This window comes from Molothrus aeneus, unplaced genomic scaffold (genome assembly GCF_037042795.1).
Source record: "Molothrus aeneus isolate 106 unplaced genomic scaffold, BPBGC_Maene_1.0 scaffold_30, whole genome shotgun sequence".
Taxonomy (NCBI): Eukaryota; Metazoa; Chordata; class Aves; order Passeriformes; family Icteridae; genus Molothrus; species Molothrus aeneus.
Genome location: NW_027098964.1, coordinates 5,379,028 through 5,397,218, shown reverse-complemented (window position 1 = coordinate 5,397,218; position 18,191 = coordinate 5,379,028). Strand labels below are relative to the sequence as shown.

At 57.9% G+C, this 18,191-nt stretch overlaps 2 protein-coding genes across 2 annotated transcripts in view; both read left to right on the top strand.

The window, feature by feature from the left end:
* The window catches only part of LOC136569947 (venom factor-like), a 32,738-nt gene extending 31,508 nt beyond the window's left edge, over positions 1 to 1,230 (top strand). The window contains exon 40 of the mRNA XM_066570313.1: positions 658 to 1,230. Coding sequence (XP_066426410.1) covers positions 658 to 799 — 142 coding nt within the window. The 3' untranslated portion in view covers positions 800 to 1,230. The remainder of the gene's footprint in view (positions 1 to 657) is intronic.
* Positions 1,231 to 10,381: 9,151 nt separating this feature from the next.
* Positions 10,382 to 18,191, top strand: part of ILVBL (ilvB acetolactate synthase like) — a 37,373-nt gene continuing 29,563 nt past the window's right edge. Inside the window, exons 1-4 of the mRNA XM_066570384.1 lie at positions 10,382 to 10,442; positions 12,983 to 13,092; positions 14,292 to 14,493; positions 16,842 to 16,969. Coding sequence (XP_066426481.1) covers positions 12,991 to 13,092; positions 14,292 to 14,493; positions 16,842 to 16,969 — 432 coding nt within the window. The 5' untranslated portion in view covers positions 10,382 to 10,442; positions 12,983 to 12,990. The remainder of the gene's footprint in view (positions 10,443 to 12,982; positions 13,093 to 14,291; positions 14,494 to 16,841; positions 16,970 to 18,191) is intronic.

Genomic DNA, 18,191 nt, shown 5'->3' with positions numbered 1-18,191 from the left:
CCCCAGATGTCCCCTGTGTCCCCACTGGCCCCATTGTCCCTATTGCTCCTATATCCCCATTGTCCCCATTGTCCCCTGAATTCCCAATGTCCCCATTGTCTCCATTGTCCCCGTTGTCCCCTTTATCCCCACTGCCCCCACTGTCCCCATTGTCCCCATGGCTGTCCCCATTGCCCCCATATCCCCATTGCCCCCCTTGTACACTGAATTCCCAATGTCCCCATTGCCCCGTTGTCCCCTGTGTCCCCATTGCCCCCACTGTCCCCATTGTCCCCATGTCCCCATGGCTGTCCCCTGTGTCCCCATATATCCCCTATATGCCTATAATCCCCACTGCCCCCATTGTCCCCATTATCCCCATGACTGTCCCTGCTGTCCCCCCGGCTGTCCTCACTGTCCCCATGTCCCCACGGCTGTCCCCTGTGTCCCCATTGCCTGTGTATCCCCATTGTCCCCATGTCCCCCTGTCTGTCCCCGTGTCCCCAGGTACAGGTACCTGATGGGGAAGGACACCTGGCTGGAGCAGTGGCCCTCAGAGGCCACCCCTATATCCCCACTGTCCTCATTGTCCCCATGTCCCCATTGTCCCCATGTCCCCCTGTCTGTCCCCATGCCCCCTGTCCGTCCCCGTGTCCCCAGCTGTCCCCGTGTCCCCAGGTACAGGTACCTGATTGGGAAGGACACCTGGCTGGAGCAGTGGCCCTCGGAGGCCGCGTGCCAGGACGCGCCGCTCCAGCGCCGCTGCCAGGACTTCGTCGAGTTCTCCGAGAACATGGCGTTCTTCGGCTGTCCCACCTGAGTCCCCGAGGTGCCACCACCCTGGGGTGTCACCAACCCTGGGTGTCACCTCCCTGGGGTGCCACCAACCCTGGGTGTCACCAACCCTGGCTGTCACCAACCCTGGGGTGTCACCAACCCTGGGTGCCACCACCCTGGGGTGTCACCAACCCTGGGTGTCACCAACCCTGGGGTGTCACCAACCCTGGGGTGTCACCAACCCTGGGTGTCACCAACCCTGGGGTGTCACCAACCCTGGGTGTCACCAGCCCTGGGGTGTCACCAACCCCGGGGTGTCACCAACCCTGGGTGTCACCTCCCTGGGGTGTCACCACCCTGCTGGTGGCACCCGGTTCTGGGGTGTCACCGCTCTTGTCCGGTCACTTTTTGTCCCCTCCCCGCCTTTGTTTGTTTGTTTGTTTGTTTTTGGTTAAAAAAGTCATTTCTGAGCAATTGGCTTTGGTGTGTCCTTGAAGGGGGGGGGGACATGGCAGGGGACATGGGGACACCATGAGGGACATGGGGACATCAGAGGGGATGTGGGGACATCACAGGGGTCACAGGGAGTCTGTAGGGGACAGGGGGGACACCCACAAGGGACATGGGGACATCCTAGGGGATGTGGGAACATCACAGAGGACATGGGGACATCAGAGGGGTCATGGGGGCACCACAGGGGACACGGGGACATCACAGGGGATGTGGGGGATGCCATAAGGGACACGGGGACACCAAGGGGACATGGGGACATCATGGGAGATGTGGGGACACCATAACGGACGTGGGAACACCATAAGGAACATGGGGACATCACAGGGGACAGGGTGACACCAGAGGGGACATGGGGACACCATGAGGGACATGGGGAGGACATGGGGACATCACAGGGGAACACACATGGGGACATCCCCATAGAGGTCACGGGGACACCACAGGGGACCTGGGGACACCACAGGGGTCACAGGGACACCATAATGGACATGGGGACACCACGAGGGACATGGGGACACAACAACAGTCAAGGACCCCAAACTCTGCACCCCAAACTCTGCACCCCAAATTTCCCAACCCAAACCCTGCACCCCAAATTCTGCACCCCGGATTTCCCACCCCCAAAATTTGCCCCAGATCCCCCCCCCCCAAATTTGCCCAAGACCCCAAAAATTGCCCCAGAGTCCCCAAAATCTACCCCAGATCCCCCCCAAAAAATTGCCCCAGGTGCAGAGTGTGGGGTGGGAAACGTGGGGTGCAAAATTTGGGGTGCGGGGATTGGGGTGCAGAGCTTGGGGTGGGAATTGTGGGGTTCACGGTTTGGGGTGCAGAATTTTGGGTGCCAAATTTGGGGTGCAGAGTTTGGAGTCCCCACACCCTGGGGCAAATTTAGGGGTTCTGGGGTTAAATTTGGGGGATTCTGGGGTAAATTTTGGGGGACTCCAGAACAAATTTTTGGGGATTTTCAGCAAATTTGGGGGGGTTCTGGGGTAAATCTGGGGGTTTGGGGTAAATTTTGGGGGACTCCAGAACAAATTTTCAGGGATTTTCAGCAAAATTTGGGGAGTTCTGGGGTAAATTTGGGGGTTTGGGGTAAATTTTGGGAGGGTTTTCAGCAAATTTGGGGGGTCTGGGGCAAATTTTGGAGTTTCTGGGGCAAATTTTGGGGGACTTGAAGGTGGAGACCCCCCCAATGTCCCCTCAGTGCCACCCCAGGTTTGTCACCCCCGTTTTTTTGGGGGACAATCGAGGCGGTAAAAAGAATCCATAAATAAATTTATTCATTAACCAATAAATAATTAATTAAGGAGCATAATTAATAAATAATTAATTAAGAACAATAATTAATTAAGGACGAAAATTCGTTAAGGACAGCAGGGACGTCCCTCCCAAAAGCGTCCCCAATGTCCCCAAGGAGCTCCCAAGTGTCCAGCACCAGGTCCCCAAATGTCCCCAAGTGTCCCCAAGTGTCCCCAAGTGTCCCCAAATGTCCCTAAGTGTCCAGCACTGGGTCCCCAAATGTCCCCAAGTGTCCCCAAGTGTCCCCAAGTGTCCAGCACTGGGTCCATGAGGTCCCCAAATGTCCCCAAGCACCAGACTGGGGGGGGTCAGTGATGTCACTCAATGTCCCCAAATCTTCAGGTCCGGAGGTCACCGACGTCACTTGGCGCCCCCAAGTTTCTGGGGACAAGGTTTTGTCACCCAAATCTTCGGCCATGAACGTCACAGATGTCACTTGATGTCCCCAGATCTCCAGCCTTGGATGTCACCGATGTCCCTTGATGTCCCCAAACCTCGGGGTTTGGAGGTCACCAATGTCCCTTGATGTCCCCAAATCTCTGAGCATGGGGGTCTTGTCCCCAAACCTCGGGGTTTGGAGGTCACCAATGTCCCTTGATGTCCCCAAACCTTGGGGTTTGGATGTCACCAATGTCCCTTGATGTCCCCAAATCTCTGGACACGGGGATCTTGTCACTCAAATCTCCAACCGTGGATGTCACCGATGTCCCTTGTCCCCGAACCTTGGGGTTTGGAGGCCACCAATGTCCAATGTCCCCAAGTCTCTGGGCATTGTCCCCAGACCTCCAACCATGGATGTCACCGATGTCACCGATGTCCCTTGTCCCCAGATTTCTGAGCATGGGGGGGGTCTTGTCCCAAAACCTTTGGCTTTGGACGTCACCGATGTCCCTCAATGTCCCCAAACCTCCAACCACGGACGTCACCCATGTCCCTTGATGTCCCCAAACCGCCAACCATGGACGTCACCGATGTCCCTTGATGTCTCCAAACGTCCACACTCGGGACTCCCAGATGTCCCCAAGCCCCACCTCGGCCGGTGACCACCAGGACACGAGGCCCTCATCATCACCCCGGTGCCACCACCCGGTGCCACCACCAGGACACGAGGCCCTCATCACCACCCCGGTGCCACCACCCCGGTGCCACCACCCGGTGCCACCACCAGGACAGGAGGCCCTCATCATCACCGCGGTGCCACCACCCGGTGCCACCACCCGGTGCCACCACCCGGACACGAGGCCCTCATCATCACCGCGGTGCCACCACCCGGTGCCACCACCAGGACACGAGGCCCTCATCATCACCGCGGTGCCACCACCCGGTGCCACCACCAGGACACGAGGCCCTCATCATCACCCCGGTGCCACCACCCGGTGCCACCGGCCGCTGTCACCCCCCTGCGATCCGCAGCAGCCCCACGAAGTTCCCCTCGCGCTCCTCCTGCTCCAGCTGCCACCCACCCGTGTCCCCAGCGGTGTCCCCAGCGGTGTCCCCAGCCAGCTCGAGGCTCAGGACGTCCCCAGGCCGCAGCTGCCCCACGGCCTGGGCCAGCGCTGACCGCTGGCGGTGGCCGCCGGCCGCGGGCGGCAGGGACAGGGGCACGGCCAGCAGCGGCCGCGGGGACGCGGCGCGGCGCAGCCGCAGCGTGACGGCGCCTCGGGGACAGCTGGCCGCCGTGCAGGTGACACCCAGCTGGCCGTAGAGCAGGTAGAGGCCGCCGGACGTCACCAGCAGCGATGTCCCCGAGGTGTCCGGCCGGATGTCACCGCTCTGGAAAACGCCCTGGACGCCGTCCTGGTAACGCCAGCGGGGGGACGGGGACAGCGAGCCTGGGGACAGAGGGGACACGGTCAGGGGGACAGCAGGGGACACTGGGGACATGGGGACATGGGGACAGCGGGGACATGGGGACAGCGAGCCTGGGGACAGAGGGGACACGGTCAGGGGGACAGCAGGGGACACTGGGGACATGGGGACAGCGGGGACATGGGGACAGTGAGCCTGGGGACAGAGGGGACACGGTCAGGGGGACATTGGGGAGACTGGGGACACTGGGGACATGGGGACAGCGAGCCTGGGGACAGAGGGGACATGGTCAGGGGGACAGCAGGGGACACTGGGGACATGGGGACAGCGGGGACATGGGGACAGTGAGCCTGGGGACAGAGGGGACATGGGGACATGGGGACAGCGAGCCTGGGGACAGAGGGGACATGGTCAGGGGGACAGCAGGGGACAGGGGGGACAGCGGGGACATGGGGGACAGGGGGACATTGGGGAGACTGGGGACATTGGGGACATTGGGGATACGGTGACAGTGGGGACATTGGGGACATTGGGACATCAGGGGACACTGGGGACAGGGGGACAGAGGGGAGGAGGGAGCCTGGGGACACTGGGGACACTGGGTGGGGTTGGGGACACTCTGGGACACCCTGGGGACACTCTGGGACATCCTGGGGATCACAGGGACCTTCCGTGACACCTTGGGGACACTGAAACCTTGGGGACGCTCCGTGACACCCTGGAGACTACAGAGACGGGGACATTCCATGACACCCTGGGGACACTCTGGGACACCTTGGGGACATTCCATGACATCCTGAAACCTTGGGGACACTCCGTGACATCTCGGGGACATTCCAAGTCATCCTAGGGACGTTCCGTGACACCGTGGGGACAATGACACTGTGGGGACAATGACACTGTGGGGACACTCTGGGACACCTTAGGGACATTCCGTGACACCGTGGGGACAATGACACCGTGGGGACAATGACACTGTGGGGACAATGACACTGTGGGGACACTCCGTGACGCCGCCTTTGCCACCCCCGGATGTGGCGGGAGAGGTGACAGGGGGGAGGGGACATCAGGAGGTGGCACTTCCTCTGCGAGGAGCCCGAGTGACAATTTCGAGATGAGTGCGGGGAGGGGAGGGGAGGTGACGGGGGGGGACAGGAGGGGACAGGAGGGGACATCAGGGACAGGAGGGGACATTGGGGACATCAAGGGGACATCAGAGACAGAAGGGGACATTGGGGGACATTGGGGGACATCAGGGGACAGGAGGGGACAGGAGGGGACGCTGGGGACATGAGGGGACATTCAGGACTTACCGGGGCTGAGCAGGATGTGGGCAGCGGTGGCAGCCTGAGGGGACAGGAGGGGACAATGTCAGCAGGAGGGTCCCCAATGTCCCCAGGGTGTCCCCAAGGTGTCCCCGTTGTCCCCAATGTCCCCAAGGTGTCCCCAATGTCTTCAAGGTCCCCAATGTCCTCAAGGTGTCCCCAGGGTGTCCCCAAGGTGTCCCCAATGTGCCCAATGTCCCCAGGGTGTCCCCACTGTCCCCAGTGTCCCCAGTGTCCTCAATGTCCTCAAGGTCCCCAAGGTGTCCCCAGGGTGTCCCCAGGGTGTCCCCAGGGTGCCCCCAATGTCCCCAAGGTGTCTCCAAGAGGTCCCCAATGTCTTCAAGGTGTCTCCAAGGTGTCCTCAATGTCCCCAGGGTGTCCCCACTGTCCCCAGTGTCCCCAGTGTCCCCAATGTCCTCAAGGTCCCCAGGGTGTCCCCAGGGTGCCCCCAATGTCCCCAAGGTGTCCCCAATGTCCCCAAGAAGGGAAGGTGGGAAACACAGGATGGACCCCTGGATGGACAGATGGACACCGGAACGGACGGACACCCGGACAGACGGACAAAGCCCAGGGCAAGGAGGACACCAGGACGGACAAACACCTGGACGGACAGCTGGAGACACAGCCGGACGGACGGACGGACGGACAGACAGACACCTGGACAGCCCCAGGCTGGTCACTGGACACGCGGACGGATGGACGCCCAGGCGGACGGACAGATGGACACCTGGAGGGACACCTGGAGGGACAGACAACCAGACGCTTGGACAGACGGACAACTGGACACCAGGGCGGACAGAGGGATGGACACTGGGACACACGGACAACTGGACAGATGGACAACCGGACACATGGGCAAGCAAACAGCAGGACAGACGGACACCTGGACAAATGGACACTGGGACAAATGGACACCGGGACAAATGGACATAGGGACAAACGGACACCTGGACAAATGGACACCGCGACAAACAGACACTGGGACAAATGGACACTGGGAAAAAAGGACACCGGGACAAACAGGACACTGGGACAAACGGACATTGGGACAAACAGACACCGCGACAAACAGACACCAGGAAAAACACCCAGATAACAGGAAAACCGGAGACCTGGACACCAGGACAAACGGACAGGAGGGGACAAACAGACACCAGGACAAACGGACACTGGGACAAACGGACACCAGGGTAACTGGATAACCAGACACTGGGACAAACAGACACCGGGACAAACGGACACCAGGGTAACTGGATAACCAGACACTGGGACAAACGGACACCAGGACACCGGGACAAACAGACACCGGGACAAACGGACACCGGGACACCCCGACCCCGGGACAAGCGGCCACCCCGCCCCCAGGACGGACGGACAGACGGACAGACCCCTCCCCCCGTGCCCACCTTCGCCGGGGGCGGCCCCCGGAGCGCGGCCAGGGCGGCGGCGGCGGCTCCGAGCGCGGCCAGGGCGGCGATGGCGGCGAGCGCCGGGAGCAGGCGGCGGCACCGGCACCGGCACCGGGAATGGTCCCGGCTCTGCTCCGGGTCCCGGTGCCGGTCCCGGTCCCAGTTCTGGCCTCGGTGCTTTTCCCGGTTCTGGTCCCGGTTCTGGTCCCGGTTCATGTCCCATTTCTGGTCTCGGTCCCGGTTCACGTCCCGGTCCCAGTTCCGGTCCCAGTTTTGGTTCTGGTCCCAGTTCCGGTCCCGATTCTGGTCCCGGTTCATGTCCCACACCCGGTCCCGGTTCCGGTCCCAGTTCTGGCTCTGGTGCGGGTTCTGGTCCCAGTTCCCGTCCCGGTTCTGGTCCCAGTTCTGGTGCCCGTTCATGTCCCACACCCGCTCTCGGCTCCTGTCCCAGTTCTGGTGCCCGTTCTGGTCCCGGCTCTTGTCCCGGTGCCAGCCTCGGTTCTGGTCTCGGTTCTGATCCCGGTTCGGGTCCCGGTCCTGGTCCCGGTTCTGGTCCCGGTTCTGGTCCCGGTTCGGGTCTCGGTTCTGATCCCGGTTCTGGTCCCAGTTCTGGTGCCCGTTCTGGTCCCGGCTCTTGTCCCGGTCCCAGCCCTGGTTCAGGTCCCGGTTCTGGTCCCGGTTCGGGTCCCGGTTCTGGTCCCGGTTCGGGTCCCGGTCCGGGTTCGGGCAGAGGCACCGGCAGGGCCGCGCGGCTGCCGCGGGATTCTCGGGGTCGGCGAGCGGCGACATCGCGGCGACATCGGCGACAGAGCGGAGCGGGGCCGCTTTTAACGGGACGGGAACGGGGAGGGGACAGGGCCACAGCGGGAGGGGACAGAGGTGACATCGGGGAGGGGACAGAGGTGACATCAGGGAATGCACCGGGGACACAGGGGAGGGGACTGGAACAACGGGGAGGGGACAGGGACAGCGGGGAGGGGACAGAGGTGACAGCGGGAAATGGAGCGGGGACAGCGGGGAGGGAACTGGAACAACGGGGAGGGGACAGGGACAGCGGGGAGGGGACACGGGGACATCGGGAAAGGGACAACGGGGAGGGGGTGGCGACAGCGGGGAAGGGACAGCGGGGAGGGGACAGAGGTGACATCAGGGAATGCACCGGGGACAGAGGGGAGGGGACTGGAACAACGGGAGGGGACAGCGGGGAGGGGACACGGTGACATCAGGGAATGCACCAGGGGTGTCGGGGAGGGGACACGGGGACATCAGGAAGGGGACATGGGGAGGGGACCGGGAAGGTGACATCAGGGAATGCACCGGGGACAGCGGGGAGGGGACACAGGGAGGGGACAGAGGTGACATCGGGGAATGTCGGGGAGGGAACTGGAACAACGGGGAGGGGACAGCGGGGAGGGGACAGAGGTGACATCAGGGAATGCACCGGGGACAGCGGGGAGGGGACTGGAACAACGGGGAGGGGACACGGGGACAGCGGGGAGGGGACACGGGGACATCGAAGAGGGAGCGGGGACATCAGGGAATGCACCGGGGACAGCGGGGAGGGGACAGCGACACCGAGGGGGGGCCAAGAAGGAGCTGGGGACACCGGAGAGAGGTTGGGGACACCGAGGAGGGGACAATGACACCGAGGGGACATCGGGGAGGGGCTGGGGACATCAGGGAGGGGACAGTGATACTGAGGGAACATCGAGGAGGGGACAATGACACCGAGGGGACACCAGGGGTGACACTTTGGGGACACTTTGGGGTGACCGAACGGACCCTCGGGGGCCCCTCGGGGACAACGGCGACACCAGGGAGGGACAAACCCAACCCGGGGGGTGGCACCGGCGACAAAAGCGACAGCGGGGGCGGGGACAGAGGCGCGAGGAAGCGGCGACACCGTGGGAGGGGGGGGAGGGGAGGTTTTGGGGACCCTCCCGGCCGTGACGTCACGGATGGGAATTGTCCCCGAGTGTCCCCGAGTGTCCCCAAGCGCCACCCACGGGGATTTCCTGCGGGGACGGAATTTTTGGCGCCTCCTTGGGGTTTTTGGGGTTTTTTTTTGGGGGGGGGGGGGACAAGTTTGGGGACACCCTTGGGGGGAGAGACACCCCCAAAATAAAGGGGATTCCCAAAAACCCCAAATACCCCCCTAAAAACCCCAAATCCCCCCCAAAAAAACCCAAATCCCCCCCAAAAAACTCCAAAAAAACCCAAAACGAGCCCCTCAAAAAAACCCAAATGCATCCAAAATGGGACCCCAAAAAACCCCAAATCCCCCAAAATGGGACCCTCCCAAAAAAACCCTACAACACCCAAAAGGGAACTCCCCCAAAAAACCCAAATTCCACCAAAAGGGATCCCCAAAAAACCCCAAATCCCCCAAAATGGGACCTACAGAAAACCCCCAAAATGGAACCCTAAAAAGCCTCAAAATTCCCTAAAATGAGACCCCAAAAAATCCCACAACCCCAAAAATCCCACAACCCCCAAATAATCCCACAACCCCAAAAAAACCCAAATCCCCCCAAAATGGGACTCCCCCCAAAAAAACCCTAAAACACCCAAAAGGGAACCCCCCCAAAAAACCCAAATTCCACAAAAAGGGATCCCCAAAAAACCCCAAACCCCCCCAAAATGGGACCCCCAAATTAGAGTCCCCTCCTCAAATAGGAAACTTTTAAAGTTTAATTTATGTTAATTTAATTTAATTTAATTTAATTTAAATTCCAGTTTTATTTTATTTTTTAAATTTAATTTATTTTAATTTAATTTTATTTTATTTTATTTTTTAAACTAAATTTTAATTTAATTTAATTTAATTTAATTAACTTTTATTTTATTTTACTTTATTTTATTTTATTTTATTTTTATTTTGTTTTAAGTTTTTCTTTATTTTATTTTATTTTATTATATTTTATATTATTTTATTTTATTTTAATTCAATTTTCATTTTATTTTATTTTATTTTATTTTATTTTATTTTAATTTTTTTTTTATTCCCCTCCTTGCCCCGCCAATTGGGAGCCCCCAAGGGGGCGTGGCCTCTCCACAAAGCCACGCCCCTTCCCATTCGCCCCCGCCTACTCCCCGCCCCTCACTCTTAACCCCGCCCCCTTTCACAACTCACCAATCACAACGCCGCGCCGGGGGCGCGAGCCCATGACGTCATCGCGCCGACCCGGAAGCGAGGCGAGCGCGTTGAGAGGGGACGGGGCGGGGAAAAGGCGGCGCGCGCATCACGTGACCGCGAGGGGGCGTTCGGATTGGGCGGGGCCGGCAGGTGTGGGCGGGGCCACGGCGAGCGCGGCGCTTCCGGGAACGGCAGGTGAGGGGACGGGGGGGGGGGGTTTGGGGACATTTGGGGACATTTGGGGACACCTGAGAGGGGGGTCCGGGACACTGGGGGGGTCGGGGGGGTTTGGAGACATTTGGGGACACCGGGGGGGGGGACGGCGTTTGGGGACATCGGGGGGGGGCTTGGGGACATTTGAGGGGGTTTGGGGACACTGAGGGGGCTTGGGGACACTTGGGGACATTTGAGGGGGTTTGGGGACACTGAGGGGGCTTGGGGACACTTGGGGACACTGAGGGGGCTTGGGGACACTTGGGGGTGTTTGGGGACACTTGGGGACACCTGAGAGGGGCGTCCGGGACACCGGGGGGGGGGGTTTGGGGACACCTGGGCACACCTGGAGGAGGTCCCGGCCATTGGGGTGGCTCTGGGGACAAAGGTGACAATCGGGGAGCGGGGTGGCCTTGGGGACAGAGGTGACAATGTGGGACCAGGGTGGCCTTGGGGACAGAGGTGACAAAAACCCCAAAACTGCCAGGACTGAGCTCCTGTGTCCCCTCATTGTCCCCAGCCGGTACCAACCCCCCGGAAATGCCACAAAATTGGGAATTTTTATCCCCAAATTTGGAGATTTTCACCCCAAATTCGGAGATTTTTGCCCCGAAATTGGGATTTTGAGCCTCAATTTAGGATTTATTTTTTTTTTTACCCAAATTTGGAAAACTTTCTCCAAAATTTGGGATTTTTGCTCCAAAATTTGGGAATTTCTTTCATAAATTGTGGGTTTTCCCTCAAAATTTGGGATTTTCACTCCAAAATTTGGGATTTTTGCTCAAATTTGGAGATTCTTGCCCCAAATTTGAGGAATTTTGACCCAAATTTGAGGAATTTTGACTAAAATTGGGGATTTTCTCTCAAAAATAGGGATTTTTGATCTAAAATTGGGATTTTTTTTTGCTCCAAAATTTCAGAATTCAACCCCAAATTTGGGGGTTTTTTTTCCCTAAAATTTGGGCATTTTTGCTCCAAAAATTTGGGAATTTCACCCCAAATTTGAGGAATTTCGCCCCAAAATTTCTGATTTTTTTTTTGCCCCAATTTGGGCCCTTTTGGCCGCATTTGGGACCAGGGAGGGAATGCCAGGAATGTTTGGGGGAGGGGCGAAACCTCGTTAGGGGTAATTAAGCCTTTGCTGATTATGCAAATGAGCTGTGTGATTATGCCTGCATATGCAAATGACCCCCTGATTATGCAAATAAACGTGGGCGGGTGGAGGAATCTGGATAAACCGGGACTGGTTAAACTGGGTTTAATTAATTAATTAAAGTTTAATTAATCCACCTGGATTAATTAAACTGGGTCTAAATAATCCCAAGTTTAATTAATCCAGTCTAATTAATTAGGATGGGTCCGAATAACACAGAGGTTAATTAATCCAATTGAATAATTACACTGGCTTCAATTAATCCATAGTTTAATTAATTCAGCCCAATTAATTAAATTGGGTTCAATTATTCCAGAATTTAATTAATCCAATTGAATAATTAAACTGGCTTAAATTAATGCAGAGTTTAATTGATCCAGTCTAATTAATTAAGTTGGGTTCAATTATTCCAGAATTTAATTAATCCAATCTAATTAATTAAACTGACTTCAATTAATGCAGAGTTTAATTAATTCAGTCTAATTTATTAAACTGGGTCCAATTAACCCGAAGTGTGATTAATCCAGTCTAATTAATTGGGATGGGTCTGATTAATCCAGAGTTTAATTAATCCAGTCTAATTAATTAAACTGTGTCCAATTAATCCAGAGTTTAATTAATCCAATCTAATTGATTAAACTGTATCCAATTAATCCAGAGTTTAATTAATCCAAAATAATTAATTCACCTGGCTTCAGTTAATCCAGAGTTTAATTAATCCAAAATAATTCATTAAATGGGGTTCAATTAATTCCTGGTCATTCCTGGTGTCCCCAGGGGTTCCCAGGGTGTCCCCAGGGGTTCCTGATGTCCCCAAGCCATTCCTGGTGTCCCCAGGCCGTTCCTGATGTCCCCAGGGGTTCCCATGATGTCCCCAGGTGGTTCCTGGTGTCCCCAAGCAGCTCCTGGTGTCCCCAGACCATTCCCGGTGTCCCCAGGCTGTTCCCGGTGTCCCCAGGCCATTCCCGGTGTCCCCAGGTGGTTCCTGGTGTCCCCAGGTGTTCCCACAGTGTCCCCAGGCCGTTCCTGATGTCCCCAAGCAGCTCCTGGTGTCCCCAGGGGTTCCTGGTGTCCCACAGGTGGAACAAGGGGGACACTGGGGACATGTGGCACACGTGGCACTGGTGGCACGGAGGACACTGGGGACAGGTGGCACTCGTGTCACCGCTGACCCCGTGGTGACCCTGTGGTGACACAGGTGGGACAGGGGACATGGGCTCAGGTGGCACCGGTGGCATGGAGGACACTGGGGACAGGTGGCACCGGAGTCACCACTGAGCTTATGGTGACCCTGTGGTGGCCCTGTGGTGGCCCTGTGGTGGCCCTGTGGTGGCCCTGTGGTGACAGAGGTGGCCCGGTTGTTTTGCAGCTCCTGCCATGGGTTTGGTGACCGTCCTGGTGGCCCTGGTGGCCTTGGTGGCCCTGGTCCTGCTGGTGGTGGCCCAGCGCCTCGGGCTCCTCTACCGCCTGCGCCACAAGGTCTGGGGACACTGGGGGGACATTGGGGACATGGGGACACACTGGGGACACTGGGGGGACATTGGGGACACTGGGGGCTGGGAGGACACTGGGGACATTGGGGGGAGGTTGGAGATGTTGGGGACATTGGGGACAGTGTGGGCACATTGGGGACATTGGAGATGTTGGGGACGTTGGGGATGAGGAGCTGGGGGGACCTTGGGGACTGGGAGGACACTGGGGACATTGAAGACACTGGGGGGACACTGGGGACACCAGGGGCTGGGGGGGACATTGGGGATGTTGGGGACACTGGGGACATTGAGGGGACACTGGGGACCGGGGGCACATTTGGGACATTGTGGGGGGGACATTGGGGGCTGGGGGGGCACACCAGGGGCTGGGGGAACATTGGAAATGTTGGGGACATTGGGACACTGGGAGGACATTTGGGACATTGGGGACTGGGGGACGTGGGGGGGACATTGCGGAATGGGGGACACTGGGGACTGGGAGGACATTGGGGACTGGGGGACACTGGGGACAGGTGACGCCCGTGGGATGGAGGACACTGGGGACAGGTGTCACCGGTGGCACTGGTGGGACAGGTGGAACAAGGGGGACATTGGGGACAGGTGGCACGGAGGACACTGAGGACAGGTGTCACCGGTGGCATGGAGGACATTGAGCTCAGCTGTCACTGGTGGCATGGGGGACACTGAGCTCAGCTGTCCCTGTGTCCCCACAGTGTCCCCAGGTGGACACTGGTGACATGGGGGACACTGAGTTCAGGTGTCACCAGTGCCATGGGGGACACTGAGCTCAGCTGTCCCTGTGTCCTTGTGGTGTCCCCAGATGGACACTGGTGACATGGAGAACACTGAGTTCAGCTGTCACCAGTGTCCCCAGGTGGACACCGGTGGCATGGGGGACACTGAGTTCAGGTGTCACCAGTGCCATGGAGGACACTGAGCTCAGCTGTCCCTGTGTCCCCACAGTGTCCCCAGGTGGACACTGGTGGCATGGAGGACACTGAGTTCAGCTGTCACCAGTGCCATGGAGGACACTGAGCTCAGCTGTCACCAGTGTCCCCGGTGTCCCCCCTGTCCTCTTGGTGTCCCCAGGTGGACACCGGTGGCATGGGGGACACTGAGTTCAGGTGTCACCGGTGCCATGGGGGACACTGAGCTCAGCTGTCCCTGTGTCCCCGGTGTCCCCAGGTGGACACGGCGAGTCCCCGGCACGGTGGCGAGCTGGTGGCCGAGGTGCTGCGGGCGCACGGCGTGCGGTTCCTGTTCACGCTGCCCGGGGGACACATCTCGCCCGTGCTGGTGGCCTGCGAGAAGATCGGCATCCGCGTGGTGGACACGCGCCACGAGGCCACCGCCGTCTTCGCCGCCGACGCCGTCTCGCGCGTCTCGGGTCAGCACCGGGCCCCGCTTGTCCCCAGCTGTCCCCATTTTGTCCCCACGGGATGGAGGTGGCCCCATGGCCAACATCTGCAGAGGGTTTTGGGGTGTCCCATGGTGGTGGGGTTCTAGGTCACCTGAGAGGGTTCAAGGACTTTGGGATGTCCAGGGTGGCATTTGTCCCCATTTCACCCCCATTTTGTCCCCATTTGTCCCCATTTTGTCCCCACGGGATGGAGGTGGCCCCATGGCCAACATCTGCAAAGGGTTTTGGGGTGTCCCATGGTGGTGGGGTTCTAGGTCAGCTGAAAAGGTTCAAGGACTTTGGGATGTCCAGGGTGGCATTTGTCCCCATTTTGTCCCCATTTGTCCCCATTTTGTCCCCATTTGTCCCCAAGGGATGGAGGTGGCCCCATGGCCAACATCTCCAGAGGGTTTTGGGGTGTCCCTCCTTGGTGGGTCTTGGGTGACTTCAGAGGGTTCCAGGACTTTGGGGTGTCCAGGGTTGGATTTGTCCCCAGTTGTCCCCGTTTGTCCCCAAGAGTTGAAGGTGGCACGGGGAGGTGGCCCCATGGCCAACATCTGCAAAGGGTTTTGGGGTGTCTCATGGTGGTGGGTCTTGGGTGACTTCAGAGGGTTCAAGGACTTTGGGGTGTCCAGGGTGGCATTTGTCCCCATTTCGCCCCCATTTTGTCCCCATTTGTCCCCATTTTGTCCCCAAGGGATGGAGGTGGCCCCATGGCCAACATCTCCAGAGGGTTTTGGGGTGTCCCACCCTGAGGCCGTCTGTCCATCTTGAGGCCACCTTGGCGCCATTTTAGAGCCACCTTGGTGCCACCTTGATGTCATCTTGGTGCCATCACGATGTCACCATGGTGTCATCTTGGTGCCACTTTGGCTCCACCTTGGTGCCATCTTGGTGCCATCTTGATGTCATCTTGGTGCCACCATGGAGCCATCTTGGTGCCACTTTGGCTCCACCTTGGCGCCATCTTGAGGCCATCTTGGCGCCACCATGATGGCACCTTGGTGCAATCTTGGTGCCATCTTGAGGCCATATTGGAGGCCATCTTGATGTCACCTTGGTGCAACCTTGATGCCACCACGGTGCCACCACAATGTTACCTTGGCGCCATCTTGGTGCCATCTTGGTGCCATTTTTGTGCCACCTTGGACGCATATTGATGCCATCTTGGTGCCATCTTGAGGCCACCTTGGTGCCACCTTGAGGCCATCTTGAAGCCATCCTGAGGCCACCTTGGTGCCATCTTGAAGCCATATTGGTGCCATCTGGGTGCCACCATGATGCCACCATGGTGCTGCCTAGGCACCATCTTGAAGCCATTTTGGTGCCATCTTGAAGCTATTTTGGTGTCACCTTGGCACCATCTTGAGGCCATATTGATGCCACCTTGGTGCCACCATGGAGCCATCTTGGTGCCACTTTGGCTCCACCTTGGCGCCATCTTGGTGCCATCTTGGTGCCATCTTGGTGCCATCTTGACGCCACCATGGAGCCAATATGATGCCACCTTGGTGCTGCCTTGTTGCCACCTTGGTGCCACCATGATGTCACCTTGCTGCTATCTTAACGCCATCTTGAGGCCACCTTGGTGCCACCATGGAGCCATCTTGATGCTGTTTTGGTGCCACCACGATGTCACCTTGGCACCATCTCGTTGCCACCTAGGTGCCACCTTGAAGCCATCTTGAGGCCGTCTCGGTGCCACCTTGGTGCCACCATCTGTAGGCCACCTTGGTCCCACCATGGTGTCACCTTGCCACCACCTTGGTGCCACCATGGTGTCACCTTGGCGCCACCTTGAAGCCATCTTGGTGCCACCTTGGCACCATCTTGAGGCCATCTTGGTGCCACCTTGGTGCCACTATGGTGTCACCTTGCCACCACCTTGGTGCCACTATGGTGTCACCTTGGCGCCACCTTGAAGCCATCTTGGTGCCACCTTGGCACCATCTGTGGGCCACCTTGGTGTCACCTTGGCGCCACCTTGAAGCCATCTTGGTGCCACCTTGGCGCCACCTTGAAGCCATCTTGAGGCCATCTTGGTGCCACCTTGGTGCCACTATGGTGTCACCTTGCCACCACCTTGATGCCACTATGGTGCCACCTTGGCGCCACCTTGAAGCCATCTTGGGGCCATGTTGGTGCCACCTTAGCACCATCTGTAGGCCACCGTGGTGCCACCTTGGCGCCACCTTGAAGCCATCTTGGTGCCACCATCTGTAGGCCACCTTGGTCCCACCATGGTGTCACCTTGGTGCCGTATTGGTGCCACCATGGAGCCAATACGATGCCCCCTTGGCGCCCCCGTGGTGCCACCCCGCCCGCTGTCCCCGCAGGCCGCATCGGCGTGGCGGCGGTGACGGCGGGTCCCGGTGTCACCAACGCGGTGACGGCCGTCAAGAACGCGCAGATGGCCGAGTCCCCGCTGCTGCTGCTGGGCGGCGCCGCCGCCTCCCTGCAGAAGGTGGGCACTGCCCCAGGATGTCCCTCCTTTGGCCCGAGTCCCGACGCCGATCCCGAATTCCCGACGCCCAATCCCGAATTCCTGACGCCATTTTGGAATTCCCAATGCCCATTCCTGAATTCCCGACGCCAATCCCGAATTCCCGACGCCGATCCCGGATTCCCAAAGCCCATTCCCGAATTCCTGACGCCATTTTGGAATTCCCAATGCCCATTCCCGAATTCCCGCTGCCGATCCCAAATTCCCGACGCCCAATCCCGAATTCCCTCTGCCAATCCTGAATTCCCGACGCCCAATCCCGAATTCCCAACGCCCATTCCCGAATTCCCAACACTCATTCCTAAATTCCTGACGCCATTTTCGAATTCCCGACGCCCATTCCCGAATTCCCGCTGCCCATTACCAAATTTTTGATGCCAATCCCAAATTCCTGGTGCTGTTTTGGAATTCACAATGCCCATTCCCAAATTCCCAATTCCATTTCCCAATTCCCTTTCCCATTCCCAAATTTTTGATATCATTCCCAAAGTCCCGATGCCATTCCCAAATTTTTTTGTGCCCATTCCCAAATTCCCAAATCCCCAATGCCATTCCGAAATTCCTTGCGCCATTTTGGATTTCCCTTTGCCATTCCCAAATTTTTGGTGCCATTCTGGAGTTCTCAGTGCCATTCCCAAATTCCCGGTGCCCATTCCCAACTTCCCAATGCCCATTCCCAAATTCCTGGTGCCCTTTTGAAGTTCCTGATGCCCATTCCCAAATCCACGATGCCATTCCCAAATCCACGATGCCATTCCCAGATTTCTGATGCCATTTTGGAATTTTCAATGCCCATTCCCAAATCCTTTTTGCCATTCCGGAATTTTCGATGCCATTTCCAAATTCCCAAGGCCATTCCCAAGTACCTGAATTCTGGAATTCCCTCATTCCCTCATTCCCTCATTCCAGAGCCGTGGGGCTCTCCAGGACATCCCGCAGCTGCTGCTGTTCCTAAATCCCCTTTGCCATTCCAGAATTCCCAGAATTCTGAGATTCCCCAGAATTCCCAGATTCCCAGAATTCCCACATTTCCCAGAATTCCCTCATTCCCTCGTTCCAGGGCCGCGGGGCTCTCCAGGACATCCCGCAGCTGCCGCTGTTCCCGAATCCCCTTTGCCATTCCCAAATTCCCAGATTCCCAGATTTCCCAGAATTCCCACATTCCCCAGAATTCCCTCATTCC